The 15,153-nt window shown below is 54.1% G+C and overlaps 1 protein-coding gene across 1 annotated transcript in view; it reads right to left on the reverse strand.

Annotated features, from left to right (window-relative positions):
- The window catches only part of ZBTB46 (zinc finger and BTB domain containing 46), a 50,454-nt gene that overhangs the window by 22,919 nt on the left and 12,382 nt on the right, over positions 1–15,153 (reverse strand). The window contains 1 exon segment of the mRNA XM_017881280.1: positions 12,051–12,335. Within this exon segment, the coding sequence (XP_017736769.1) occupies positions 12,051–12,335 (285 nt within the window).

A 15,153-nucleotide genomic window follows, 5' to 3' on the forward strand; every position in this document is an offset into this window, starting at 1 on the left:
TCCCTCTTCAGAAGGATGTGGTCCCTCTTCAGAAGGATGTGGTCCCTCTTCGGGGGGATGCAGTCCCTCTTCAGGAGGATGTGGTCCCTCTTCAGAAGGATACGGTCCCTCTTGGGGGGGATGCAGTCCCTCTTCAGGAGGATGTGGTCCCTCTTCAGAAGGATACGGTCCCTCTTCAGAAGGATGTGGTCCCTCTTCAGGGGGATGCAGTCCCTCTTCAGGAGGATGTGATCCCTCTTCAGAAGGATGCGGTCCCTCTTTGGGGGGATGTGGTCTCTCTTCAGGAGGATGTAGTCCCTCTTGGGTGGGGATGTGGTCCCTCTTCAGGAGGATGTGATCCCTCTTCAGAAGGATGTGGTCCCTCTTCAGAAGGATACGGTCCCTCTTCAGAAGGATGTGGTCCCTCTTCAGAAGGATACGGTCCCTCTTCAGAAGGATGTGGTCCCTCTTCGGGGAGATGTGGTCCCTCTTCGGGAGATGTGGTCCCTCTGGGGTCTCACCTGAAAGCCTAGGGTGTTTCCTGGATCTCCTTCACCTTGCCGGGGTTTGGCCTCCAGCCTGTGTCTTCACGTGCATGACCACGGAGATTGCTGCTGTGCTGCCGTGTGGCGTAGCCTCCCACCCAGCGCTGTTCTGCTTGGTTCTTGTAGTGTTGCTCTGTGTGCGTGTGTATGTGTGTGGCTTAGAGGGTTGGGGTGGGGGGCAGTTGTATGCAGAGGTTGGGGTCCTCCTCTTTGTTTCTTGCCTTTTGGGATTTTACCCCTGAAGTCCCGGCTCCTCTGGCTACCCTGAAGGACAATCTCTGTATCCGTACACTGCCGTCCGCTCAGGCTCCACTTCCTGTTCCAGGGTTTGGGAAATATGCCAGCAACACTGTTGGGGTGAAGGGCAGCTCGTCTGTATTCTCTTCTCTCAAGGATCACAGCCTTGTCCCACCTGCACTGGCCCCCTTCCCGGATGGGTTATGTGTGTGGGGTTCTTTTCTCTTTTGAGACAGGATCTCACTCTGGCCCAGCTGGAGTGAAGTGGTGCAATCAGGGGTCACTGCAGCCTTGACCTCCTAGGTTCAAGCGATCCTTCCACCTCAGCCTCCAGAGTAACTGTAGAGATGAAGTTTCACCAGGTTGCCCAAGCTGGTCTTGAACTCCTGGGCTCAAGTGATCCTCCAACCTCAGCTTCTCAAAGTGCTGGGATTACCAGCATGAGCCACTGTGCTCAGCTTGAGGTCTTAATTTCTACAGACACACACAGACACACAGGACTGCTATACTGATGGGCACCCAGGTCTGTGAGGCCATTCACATTTTGTGAAAATGGTGAATGCCAAGAAACCCAGAATGAATTTTGTAGACAGGAAGCGAGCTTTGTGGCAATGAAGGGACCTAAAGAAAGAACCAGGCTTTTATTATTGAAATTCTCTTTTTAAGGAAGACTAATGTTACTTACTGATACATTTTTTTAAAATCTCTTTGAAGTTAATCTCTAAGCAATAATATTTCAAAACAGGAGAAGAAATATTTAAGTGAATGTGCTGAAAATATCTTTGTGTGTGTTGGTTTTTTTTTTTGTTTTGTTTTGTTTTTTGGGCAAGGTCTTGCTCTGTGGCCCAGCTGGAGTGCAGTGGTGAAATCACGGCTCACTGCAGCCTCAACCTCCTGTGCCTAAGCGATCCTCCCTCCTTGGCTTTCCGAGTACCTGGGATCACATATGTATAGCACCGCACTCAGCTCATTTTAAATTTTTTTGTAGAGACAAGGTCTCCCTGTGTTGCCCAGGCTGGTCTTGAACTCTCAGGCTTAAACAGTACTCCTGCCACAACCTCCCAAAGTATTGCAATTACAGGCGTGAGCCACTGCGCCTGGCCTGAAAACTTTATATGCTGAATGAATGTCTGTGTAGTTTCAGGGGAAAGAATGTCAGAAGGATAAAGTCATACTGCTATCTATTCTAAAAATGTTCTTATAGCCTTTATCATTTTACTATCTGCCATGAACATATTTTTTTAGGTTCTATGGCACATGTCTACACTTTTTAAATTGTTTTCAAAAAGTTAACTAAACTCTTTCAGCAAAATGGTGCGGAGAGAATCTCTACAACCAGGCCTCCTTATCAATCCCCCAAGACAACTCTCTCCCTGCTGGGCCCACCTGCTGCTCACCCTGGAGAGCAAAGGGCAAAGTCGTTGTACGGCCTCTGATGTCTCTGCTTCAACAGCACCAGGGTGTGCCCCACCCATGAACGCAGAGCCTAGGCGTGAACTAATCTCACAGTCAGATGCCACACGTTTCTTCTGTCACGGTGCCCAGGTTGAGACATATCATCTCAGGTCCAACAGCTGAGAGATCTTTTTTTTTTTTTTTGAGAGGGAGTTTCACTCCTGTTGCCCAGACTGGAGTGCAATGGCGTCATCTCCGCTCACTGTAACCTCTGCCTCCCGGGTTCAAGCGATTCTCCTGCCTCAGCCTCTTGAATAGCTGGGATTACAGGCACCCGCCACCAAGCCCCAGGTAATTTTTCTATTTTTAGTCGAGACAGGGTTTCACCATGTTGGCCAGGCTGGCCTCGAACTCCTGACCACGTGATCCACCTGCCTCAGCCTCCCAAAGTGCTGGGATTTTAGGCATGAGCCACTGCGCCCGACCAAGAGATCCCATTTTGACCAATAAAAAAAGAAAAGTTTCATTTTCTCTATGACTGACATTACAATTCCAACAGGCATTTGCATAAAGAGGTGTCTGGCAGCTCAGAAGGCGCGGCCTGTGTGGACTGCTCTCCCGACTCTCACAGATGCCAGCAGAGCGCAGTCACCTTTGGTAAAATGCCCCAAACCTCGCTAGAAATCCCACTTTTCTCCATCTTCAGAAACTCATCTCAGGAATAAAGATTTGAGCAACTAGGGGAGGCTCCAGCAGATGACACTGGCTGAGTGAAGATGGGGACCTTCCGGAAAGTGGATGGGCTGTTGGGCAGATTGCGGGATGTCTCTGGCCTGGGAGTGGGCTCCCTCGACACGCCACTTTCCCTGCCAGATGGCACTTCTGGTTATTCCAGAATCTGGAATGGGGGATGCCTGTTTCCCTCCTGAGCCCACCTGCTGCTCTGGGTCCCCAGAGCTCAACAAGTCCACAACCACCTGCTCTGAATAGAAAGCTGACATTGAACCTAATTCGTCTGACAAGGAAAGCAGCACATTCCTGTAACTCCACGCCAACACTGGAGCGCCGCGCACATGCCAGGCACACACCACCAAGGACGCCATGGCAGGCTGTGTCCTCAGATCTTCCGAGAAAGTCACTGGGTCAGAGCTGTGTGGCTCCACTTCCCATGGATGGGGACATTTTTCCTGTCCCCGAAAGCCCCCGTCCCCACGTGTTGGCAATCCCGTGGGATCTCGGTCATCTGAACCCCGTCAGGCAGAAGCTGGAGGTCCACCTGCCCCACCTGCCCACCAGCTGGGCACGGAGACGCCTTCACCTGGCAGCGGCCGGCAGAGGACTCGAGAAATGACCACAGAAAGGCACACACCGGCTCCCGGTCACAGCTCTCCGCAGACGTCCCCTCCCCGATGCAGCTGTGCAGTCACCCAGCTCCCCCCTGCTCCAACACACTTGAGAGTTCTTGCGCATGGGCAGCTGCACCTAGCCGGCCACCGGGACCTGGACACCAATGCCCTGGCTGCAGCATCAAGGCAAATGCAAACGCTGGCTCCAGCACACAGACCAGAGGTACCCCACAGTTCTGTCCCAAACCACTTCCAGCAGGTGCCTTTGCTTGTCACTTGCTTCACGGGGCTCCTTAGCTGGCCTCAGGGTAAAGCTGTCAGCACCCAAGGAGCTCCAGGTGAGGCCAAGCCGTCCTGACACTGGCTGCTCCCAGGGCTGGGCAAGTCCATCCAGGCCTGGGCTGAAAGGAGACTCCTCAGGCATCCTGGACAGGCCACAGGCCCTGCAGAAACCCACCCTTGTGCCAACACTGGAAGAGGACTGCTCCGCCCAGCTCTCCACGCCATGAGAAGTGTTGATCTAGAACCAGAGACAGACAAGTTATAGACCGTCAGGATGGGATAAAAGCAGCAAGACTTCTAGGTGGATGCTCTGCCACCCTTACTCACCTGGGACATTGTCCAGTCGCTACAAAGACAGCCTGTCAACAGCCATCTGGAAAGGAAGACTGTAATTAATTCTCAATGAAGAGACACTAAAAACAAATATGCATTAACAAAACATTAACACCTGCCACCAAAACTATCCTGTGAGAAATGACTCGTGTAGCAACAGCAATTAATTTCAAAATCCAAAATGTGTGGTTGAGGCCGGGCACCAAGGCTCATCCCAGCACTTTGGGAGGCCGAGGAGGCTCACGCCTGTGATCCTAGCACTGTGAGAGGCTGAGGCAGTTCATGCCTGTCATCCCAGCAATTTGGGAGGCTGAAGCAGGTGGATCACTTGCAGTCAGCAGTTCGAGACCAGACTGGCCAACATGGTGAAACCTCATCTCTACTAAAAATACAAAAATTAGGCCAGGTGCAGAGGCTCACGCCTGTAATCCCAGCACTTTGGGAGGCCGAGGCGGGCGGATCACGGGGTCAGGAGATCGACACCATCCTGGCTAACATGGTGAAACCCCGTCTCTACTAAAAATACAAAAAATTAGCTGGGCGTGGCGGCGGGGCACCTGTAGTCCCAGCTACTCGGGAGGCTGAGGCAGAAGAATCACTTGAATCCCAGAGGTGGAGCCTGCAGTGAGCCAAGATCGCGCGACTGCACTCCAGCCTGGGCGACAAAGCCAGACTCCATCTCAAAAAAAAAAGTGGGCTGAGTTCTTGTTAAAGAATTTCTTTTCTCCAAGGAGGCAAACACGCCCCATGGCCCTTTCTTTACAGAAAAGACCCTGCGACTTCAGGCACAGGAAGGAGAACACCTTCCACCAGGGCTCTGCGCGGCTCCGGCTGGGGCAGTGGCCTCTGAGTCGGGGCTTGGCCAGAAACGGGCAGTGACCAGGCCTGGAAGGGACCGGCCACCACCACTGCACTCTAGGAACTGATGTTTCCAGCCATCCCACTGCAACATGAACTGAATGTCTTTACGTTAGGGGAAAAAAATTGCTCAAAATATAAAAACCAATTCAACTTCATACAACCTGTCGCTGTGGGAGTGGAACAATTACTGTTGCAAAAGAGAGTAACTCGGCTGACCTAAAATGGATTTTTTTTTTTTTTTTTTTTTTTTTGAGATGGAGTCTCGCTGTGTCGCCCAGGCTGGAGTGCAGTGGCCGGATCTCAGCTCACTGCAAGCTCCGCCTCCCGGGTTCCCGCCATCCTCCCGCCTCAGCCTCCGAGTAGCTGGGACTACAGGCGCCCGCCACCTCGCCCGGCTAGTTTTTTGTATTTTAGTAGAGACGGGGTTTCACCGTGTTAGCCAGGAGGGTCTCGATCTCCTGACCTCGTGATCTGCCCGCCTCGGCCTCCCAAAGTGCTGGGATTACAGGCTTGAGCCACCGCGCCCGGCCTAAAATGGGTTTTCTCTGTACCTGGGTGAGTTGAGGGTGGGAGAGGAGGGCACATGGAGAGCAGGTGCCACCAAAGAGCCTCCTTGGAGGTGCCCAGGCTCATCTGGGTCGTGGCCACGATCACATGGGTGTCAGGGTCACCATGCCCAAAGTGTTTGGCCCAGCTGCCCCAGACAAAGCTGGCCACCCTGGTGTCTTACCTGAGCTGGGGGAGGCAGCGCCGGCTCCCTGGGCTGGGTCTGGTGGTTCCCCAGAGCCCATCCTGTGGCTCTGAGGGTGGAGGGTGGAGGCTGGAAGGGCTTCTGCTCTGCCATCAGTGACCCTCACAAGGGACCCAGGCCCTGGGAACACAGGAAAGGAGGAGTCTCACCCACGGGAACGCGTACCAGCCGCTGGGTTCTAGAGAGTTCCAGAAGCACCGATGATCTTCCCGGTATGCGGTGCGAGCCCAGTGATGACCCGGGGGTCTCGCTGGAGGCAGGTGTTCAAGTGCTTTGATCAGCTGGCCGACCTGCAAATGCCTGGGGTCTCCACCCGTGACTTCTCCAGGGTGGGTCTCTCTTGAGTCGGAGTGTGAACACAGCTGGACTGCAGAAATGCTCTCCTGATGAGAACACCAAGGCGCGCCGGCCTGGGCTGCCTGAAAGTGCATGTCCACCAAATCCCTTTGGTCGGTAACTGTTCACGATTCCAGTCTCGATCCAGAACCAAGGTAAAGTTCTCGATTCATCCTCTAAATACCAGAGGGAAACAGTCTTTAAACCACAACCAAAACAAAGACAAGCTGCGACTGTTCTCTGCAAAACGCCTCTTGACGCCTGGGCTCAGCCACCTTCTCCAGTAAGGAGCCGGCCGGAAGCAGTGCCCCCAGGAAAGGACTGCAGGGAGCTGGGATGAGCTTCACGGGAGGCGGGACCGCATCGCCATGGCTGTCCCTAGAATCCTTGACTCTTTAAAAGAGTGAGGGAGGTTACACTGGCAACACTCCAGAGGCCGCGTCCCACATTTCCAGGCACGGCTGATGTGGGGCTCACAGCCTCCTGTCCCCGGCCGTCGGCCAGCCAGCGGCACATCCTCTTCTTGTCTGTGTGAAGTCGGCATCTTTGTGCTGTTTGCAGACATGAAGGCAGTGCACACCTCAAGGCCCCAGGTCAGCGCCAGCCCAGCACAACTTGTGGGCAGCCGTGTTCTGAGCCTAAATGACACTTTTCATGGTTTCTACTGGGTGAACAATGACTATTAACAGGGAGGAGGCCAGCCTACTGCTGAAATGCTGAAAAAGGAATAAAAGTAAGCAGAGCAAAGTTCAACGGAATCAAATGAGAAGTACAGCAAGTCCTCTGAAAGGGATGTCAGAGATTAGTGGTCTACTAATGAAACTGCCATCTGTTTAATTTAACAGCCAAGCCAAAATTATTGGTCCTACAAATCCAACGAAACTAGTTCAGTTTTTTTAGAATGTTCCAGAACCATTCCCAAAGGCCCTCTGAGTGTCGGCTGCTCTGTGCCTGCTGCCTGCATATTTAATGGTTCTCTAAATTCAGAAATCTGCAACCACCATCCCATCCTTGTGCAAAATTGCCACGGCCGGGCCGTATTTGTTCAACCACGGTGCATTCATGATGAGGAGAACCGGGCAGGTGGTGGGATCCCCACCCCACCACCCCGCGCCACAAAGCTGCAGTGGACACACAGTGAGGACCGCCGTGTCCCCCTGTTTCCTGCACAGCACGCCAGGCCACTGGGAGATGCGTTCGATGGGACACCTAGAGACCACGCTAACAAGAGGCCCTAACCCTGGAAATGCTCATCGCCTGCAACCAGCACATAGAGGAGGTCGCAAGTCAGGACCGGCCATGCCCGGCACAGCAGCCACACCCCTAGAACCACAGCAGGGGCCAAGTCACGAGGAGGTCGCAAGTCAGGACCAGCCACGCCTGGCAGAGCAGCCACGCCCCTAGAACCACAGCAGGGGCCACGCCAGGAGGAGGTCGCAAGTCAGGACCGGTCACGCCTGGCAGAGCAGCCACACCCCTAGAACCACAGCAGGGGCCCCTAGAACCACAGCTGGGGCCACTTGCCCTCCCAGCCCCTCTTCAGAGCTCGCCTGACTTGAAGCTGCATTCCCTCCGCTCTGAGGGCAGGGTACTGGGGGCCCTCGCCCAGCCGAGGCAGCTCTTGTTTTCTCTCTTCTGATGGAGCGGAGGAGAGGAGCAGGTGGCCCCTGGGGCTCAGGGTCGAATTTCCGGAGCTACAGGATAGGGGGGCCACGCCACAAGCCACAGTGAGCTGCCCCCTCTCGCCGACCCCACAGTCACCCCCACATTCAGCAATGGGAGGACACGGCTCTGTGTCCATGCCCCTCCAGAAGGCAGGAAGGGAGAGAGGGGTGCGATGGGGTCCCATCGGGCCTGCTGCTCCCGCACGGTGTTGAGAGAATTAGAAGTCCATGAGTTAAACGCTTCAGATCAACAGACGGTGTCAGACTCCGAAGTTCAGTTCTCTCCCCCGATCGGTGTCTACCCAGGTACCAGCGAGTGGGGCTGCTCCATGAACTCTGAGGAGTCCCTCCTCCACAGCAGCCCCACAGAGGCCAGGCCCCGGACCTCACCTTCAAATCACACTGAGGCGCCTCGGCTGAGGCTTCCCTGGACGCAGGCGCCGGTGTTCATGGTTTGCTTCCGCAAGGATTCTGCGGGACCACCTGTCGGGGACAGAATGCCTACGGCAGTGAGGGAGGACCACAGAACTTTGGAAAATCCAAGTTTTTTTCTAAGTATTTCTATTATTTACCTCAGTGCGTGATGAAAACAGGGAGGAGCCACGCAGGATGCCAGAAAATTACATTTTAAAATAACCTGTCCCCTGCCGAGTTCTAGAGCCTCTCTGTCTGCTGGGCAGGCGTCTGGGTCATCCAGTTCACAGCCCAACAAGCGAAGGATGCTGACAACTTCTAAACTGTATTTACAGAAAACAAAAGGGAAAATTCTTCCCCCGGCCCCGCCCCACCCTGACTGAGTTTTGGTCTTGTTGCCCAGGTTAGAGCTCAATGGCGTGATCTCAGCTCACTGCAACCTCCTCATTCTGGGTTCAAGCGATTCTCCTGCCTCAGCCTCCCAAGTAGCTGGGATTACAGGTGCCTGTCACCACACCTGGGTAATTTTTTGTATTTTTAGTAGAGACAGGGTTTCGTTACGTTGGCCAGGCTGGTCTCAAACTCCTGACCTCACATGATCTACCTGCCTCAGCCTCCCAAAGTGCTGGAATTACAGGTGTGAACCATCACACCTGGCCCAAAAGGGCAAATTCTTACAAGAGAGGTGAAAAATTTAGAATATTAAAAAGGAGGCTAGAACTTAAGAGAAATAACAAAAGACCCACCAGCCAACTTCACCTGGAATTAGTCACAGCTGTACTAAAAATCGAGTGAGATGGGACCAGGTGCGGTGGCTCACGCCTGTAATCCCATCACTTTAGGAGGCTGAGGTGGGCAGATTGCCTGAGCTCAGGAGTTCGAAACCAGCCTGGCCAACACGGTGAAACCCGTCTCTACTAAAAATATAAAAATAAGTGGGGTGTGGGGGCACCCACCTGTAGTCCCAGCTACTTGAGAAGCTGAGGTAGGAGAACTGCTGGAGCCCGGGAGGCAGAGGCTGCAGCAAGTCGCGATAGTGCCACTGCACTCCAGCCTCGGCGAGAGAGTGAGACCCTGTCTCTAAAAAAAAAAAACCGCATGCACCCACACACAAACACACCCAGGAGTGCCGGGTGTGCCCTCACCCCACCTTCAGGATTTAGGACACACTCAGGATGCAGAGGTCACAGCACTCTCACTGCAGGGAGAGGCCCTGGGAAGAAGCCAGAACCATTCAAGGTCCCAGCCTCGGGCTCCGCGGCCATTCCCCCCACGTGCTCAGGGGCTCGCTTCCTGAAAGGAGGGGCCCGGAACAGAAAAGCCCCGAGGAGGAAGGGGAGAAACTGCCAGGGCCGCAGCGGCCGAGCTGGGGTGTGTGTTCCCAAGGTCAGACACTGGCACCGGGGGCCACGGCTCAGCGGCCGCGGGTGAAATGGACATCTTGGGGTAAGCCGTGCCCTCCGGCCCCATCTACTGCACACACAAATCACCAAAGGTTTCATGGACGGAGCCACACCCAGGGAAGGCTGTCAAGACACAGAAACAGTAGAAAAAGCACAAACAAATCACTTCCCCCCAGTCCAACAACATTTTTTTTTTTTTAGACAGGGTCTCACTCTGTGGCCCAGGCTGGAGGGCAGTGATGCAATCACGGCTCACTGCAGCCTCGACCTCCTGGGCTCACGCAATCCTTCCACCTCAGCCTCCTGAGTAGCTGCGACTACAGCACAGGCGCCATCATGCTTGGCTAATTTCTTGTAAGGATGGGGTTTCGCCACATTGCCCAGGCTCCCACAGTCATTCTGAACGACCAAGACGCACCAGCCGTACCTGCAGGGCTGCACAGGAACTGGGTGTGTTGGAGTCCCTGCCCTGAAAGAGTGTATACAACGGTCTGAGAGCACCCAGAGGAAACAGCACCCAAGCCCCCCATGTGAAAAGGTGGTCAGAGGGGAGGGTGGTGAGGGAGGCCCGGCATCCCCCTCCAACCGCACCCATGGGCACGGGCCGCTGGCCGCACCCAGCCTGTCCCTCCTGATGCCCACGAAACGTGTCCAGCACTCCATCTGGCCGGCTGCAGGATGCCTACGTGCCCTGCCACCCTTCCTGGAAAGGTCCCAGTACCCCAGGGTTTGGTCAAATCCAACCATTTCTGCTAACAAGTACACTTTTGCATTCGAGAGGGGACGGGGCCAACATTTTGGAACATAAATCACAAACGCTCTGCCTGCACCGTGTTCGGTATTTTAGAAACACTATTTTGTTTGAATTCACAACAGCTGTGTAAGTAGCACCCCCCCGCCCTGTTTTTCAGATGTGGGAAGTGCAGCCTCAGGACGTCTGCGAAAGCCCAGCTCGCAGCTTGTCTGTCTGTGCAGCGCTCAGCCCTGGGCCTCACTTTCGGGGCCAAGACCCCTCGGCCGCAGCTCCTCGCTGAGTACGCGGAATAAAAGGAAGGTGAACACCACGTTCCACATGTAGTCTTTATTACCCACAAACAGTTGGCATCAGTGCTCACACCAACGCGAAAATTCGAAAGGATATTTTAGTGCTCATGAAAACAAAGTTGTAAAAATACTGTTTTTTAGAGCAGCGTAAAGAAAGAGACACACATCCCAAATCCCAGCATCAAGGATGGCTGGCACGTTTCCTTCACTTCACTCAATACTTAGGAAACAATGGGTCCACGCCACTCAGCACGCCTGGACCCCAGCCACGGAGGTGGGAGCCTCTCACACCCTGAACTCACTGCCTCCTCCCCTGGAGAGAAACAGGACACACACCTCACTCACTCTCAGCCGCACGCTGAGCACCAACTATGCACTAAGTGCCAGCACCGGGCCTTGCCCAGGGGCCTCACGTGAGCACGAGACCAGAAGGCAGCTGGCTGGGGGCTGGCTGCAGTGGGTTTTTCGTTTTGTTTTTGTTTTTTTTTTGAGATGGAGTCTTGCTCTGTCGCCCAGGCTGGAGTGCAGTGGTGTGATCTCGGCTCACTGCAAGCTCCGCCTCCCAGGTTCACGCCATTCTCCTGCCTCAGCCTCCCGAGTAGCTGGGACTACAGGCGCACACCACCACGCCTAGCTAATTTTTTGTATTTTCAGTAGAGACGGGATTTCACCGTGTTAGCCAGGATGGTCTCGATCTCCTGACCTCGTGATCCGCCCGCCTCGGCCTCCCAAAGTGCTGGGATTACAGGCGTGAGCCGCCGCGCCCGGCCCCTTTGCTTTTTTTTTTTTTTAAACTCTTAAAGCCGAGTGCCCCCGTCTTGTCGGGAAGTCAGTCAGTCCGGGGGGAGCCCCACACGCAGCAGGGACTGAACCTCTGGCCACATCTCAGCAGGGGCGTCGTCGTTTGGATTCGGCAGGGGACATTTACGTTTTAAACACAACATCTGACGCATCTTTAAAAGTCACACGCCACCAGCATTATCCAGCGAAGGCAACACAAGGTGAGGCCCCCAAGTGCAATCGCCGTCCCCATTTCCCTTGCGTGAAACGAGCCTCAGCACAGAGGCGACAGAGGGGCCGGCAGGGGGCGCCTGAGCCAGTCCCTGGAGCACAAAGACCCCCGGCCCCTGCGCCGAGCCTGCGCAACCCCGGCGGGCTCCCATTCCGCCCAACGACTCCGGGTGAGAAACATTCCAGCAAGCACTGGGCTACTCCCCTGCCCGCCGCGCCGCCCTCACAACCGCCTCCATTCCCTCCTCACTCTAAAGCCAGCTCTCTGTGGAACCGAGAGGCCAGTCCTGGCTGGGACGCCGCCCCACCACCTCCCGGAACAGGGAGGTCAGCAGGCGGCCGAGCAGCAGGGACAGACCCTCAGCCTCATCTCATCCTGGCCCAGGACCTGCAACTCTCAGCCTTCGAAACCACACCAAAGCCAAGCGGCCCCCAGGGCCTGCACTTACGGGACAGCGAGTGGGCCCCTCTGGGCAGGTACTCGAACAGCAGGGAACCGTCATCCCCCAGCACGTCGGCCTTGAGCGACAGCAGGCTGTTCTTACTCATGAGTGCCGCGCGCAGGTTGGCCACCGCGGTGGCCTGGTGCAGGGCGTCGTCCTTCTCCGGGGTGAGGGGAGGGCCCAGATAACTGGCTTCTCCTCCCAGGAGACCCTCCTCGACCTGTGCATAGAGCTCGGCCCTCTCTCCTCGGCTGTCAGAGCTGCTGGCTTCCGTGACGGACAGGTCCGCATCTGGGGACAGAGGGATACACGTCAGAAGACACATGGGTCATTCCCAGACTCTCCAAGTGGGACAGGTGACAAATTTACGACGTAAATGTAGCCTGAGCTACAGAGCAGCATCGAGCCCAGCCCACCCTGGGGGCCAGGCACCTGCCCCAGCAATGCAACAGCCTCGGCCGAGCCCGGCCTTTCATGCCCACCCAGGCCCCATGGCAGTGGTGGAGGATGGCTCAACTCAGAACAATGGGGGTTGCCCTCCCTGGTAACGAGGGTTGCCCTCCCTGGATGAGGGGCTGCAGACCTGGTTCCAGGCCCGGTTCCAGGGCTGGGGGCCTGAGAGTCAGAGGCTCCTGGGGCGGCAGTATTTCCATCTCTCAAAGACAAGGAGAGGCTCAAAATGGATCAATGACGTTAGAACTAAATCTATAAAATTCTTAGAAGAAAATCCGCATGATCTCAGATTTGGCAATAGGTTCTTAAATACAAAACTAAAAGCACAAGCAACAAAATAAATTGGACTCATCAAAATTAAAATGTCTGCACTTCAGGCCGAGTGCGGAGGCTCATGCCTGTAATCCCAGCACTGTGGGAGGCCGAGGCGGGCAGATCACCTGACGTTGGGAGTTCAAGACCAACTTGGTGAAACCCCTCTACTAAAAATACAAAAATTAGACAGGCGTGGTGGTGCATGCCTGTAATCCCAGCTACTCAGTAGGTTGAGGCAGGAGAATCGCTTGAACCCAGGAGGCGGAGGTTGCAATGAGCTGAGATCATGCCACTGCACTCTAGCCTGGGCAAGAGAACAAGACTCTGTCTCAAAAAAAAAAAAAAAAAAAAAATTGCAACCTATATATCTGATAATAAAAAGATTAATACTGTAACTCAATATAAAAATGGACAAAAAATCTTACTACACATTTGTCCAAAGATGACGTATAAATGGCCAAGATGCACATGAAGAGATGCTCAACATCACTCATCACTAGGGAAACGCAAAACACAACACGATTCTACCACACGCCACGATTCCACCACACACCACGATTCCATCACACACCCAATGGGATGGCTGGAAATAAAAAGTCAGGCCAGACACCGTGGCTCACGCCTGTAGTCCCAATATTTTGGGAGGCTAAGATGGGAAGATCTCTTGAGAACAGGTGTTCAAGACCAGCCTGGGCAACACAGCAGGACAAAAAATTAAAACAAAATTGGCTGAGTGTGGTGGCTCGTGCCTGTGGTCCCAGCTACTCAGGAGGCTGAGAGGTGGGAGGAACACTTGAGCCTGGGAGGTTGAGGCTGTGGTGTGCTGTGATCTAGCCACCGTGCTCCAGCTTGGGAGGCAGAGTGAGACCCTATCTCAAAAAAAAAAAAGGTCAGATAATATTGGCAAGGATGGGAAGAAATCAGAACCCTGGAACCTTGCTGGTAAGAGTGCAACACAGTACCCTTCCTGGGGAGCAGGTCGGCAGGTCCTCACAACGTCACGTACAGGAATCACCACGTGGCCCAGCAGTTCCACGTGTAGGCATGCGGATATCCACGAGAAATGAAGACACAAAAGCCCACAGAAAACCTTGTCCAGGACGCACCTAGCACTTTATTCATAACAGGCAAAAGGTGGAACAGTCGACAAGTCGATCGATGGATGAATGGATACACATGACAAGGTCCATTCCCACAGTGGAACATTATGTGGCCATGAAAAGGCTTGAAGAACAGACACAGGCCACCACACAGAGGAGCCTTGAAAACATGCTCAGCGGACGAAGCCAGACACAGAACCACACAGAGGAGCCTTGAAAACTGCTGAGTGAACAAAGCCAGACACAGAAGGCCACACGCCATTTCATTTCCATTAAATATCCAGAACAGGCAAATCAAGAGAGACAGAAAGTAGATTTATGGCTGCAAAAAGGGGCTAGGGAGGGGTCTCAGGTGAGGGCTAAGTGAGGCAGGGTTTCCTTCTGAGCTGAGGAAAACGTTCTGAATGGATTGTGCTGATCCCTGCATGACACTGTGAATATACCAAAAACCCCTGAACTGCAAACTTTAAACGGGTGAATGGTGTGTGAATCATCTCTCAACAAAGCTTCTACTGAACAACCACAACAACAACAGGTGACGACTTGAGTCACAAGTTCAACATATTCCTCCGAGTGTCAGCTCCGGCCAGCCAGGGCTTCATGGAGGAGCCTCCCTCCTGCGGGGCTGTATGCAGGGCCTCAAAACTCCCCAGAACATGCTGAGTGATGAGGACTTGCAGATATTTTCCCACAGCAAGAGAATGGATTTTCCACTGTGGTCCTTGACAGGAATCGGGATCAGAACCACAGAAACACAGTGGCACGAGGCAGGGGGAACTTGGAGCAGAGGCAGAGGTGACGTCTGCAAACACCCCTGGAACAAACACGTACACGTCGCTCACAGACGCCACTCAGGGTGGTGCTGTGAGGCCCAGCAGCTGAAAGCTGGGTGTGGCAGGTGCACAGGGCCCCCACTCAGGCAGCACACGGGGTGAGTCCAGCCTGGCAGGAGCAGGTGGGAGTCTCCGGGGATGGTGACATTCGGACCATCAAGCTACCTATGACTTCTTCTGGGGCCTTTAAAGGATATTTTTCCAAACTCTACTATATTTTTCCAAACTAGACTCCTTTTATATGTTTTGCAAATCCCTCAATGATACATCATATGAATTGTGCATTTCGAGAACTAAATGTACAGGTTATATCCAAACTCACGTTAGGGCTTTGTCTTAGCTTGGGATGCCATGACAGAACACCAGAGGCAGGGCGGCTCAACAACGAAAATTAGTTTCCTCACACTC

The sequence above is a fragment of the Rhinopithecus bieti genome, unplaced genomic scaffold, assembly GCF_001698545.2.
Source record: "Rhinopithecus bieti isolate Rb0 unplaced genomic scaffold, ASM169854v2 scaffold_12573, whole genome shotgun sequence".
Taxonomy (NCBI): domain Eukaryota; kingdom Metazoa; phylum Chordata; class Mammalia; order Primates; family Cercopithecidae; genus Rhinopithecus; species Rhinopithecus bieti.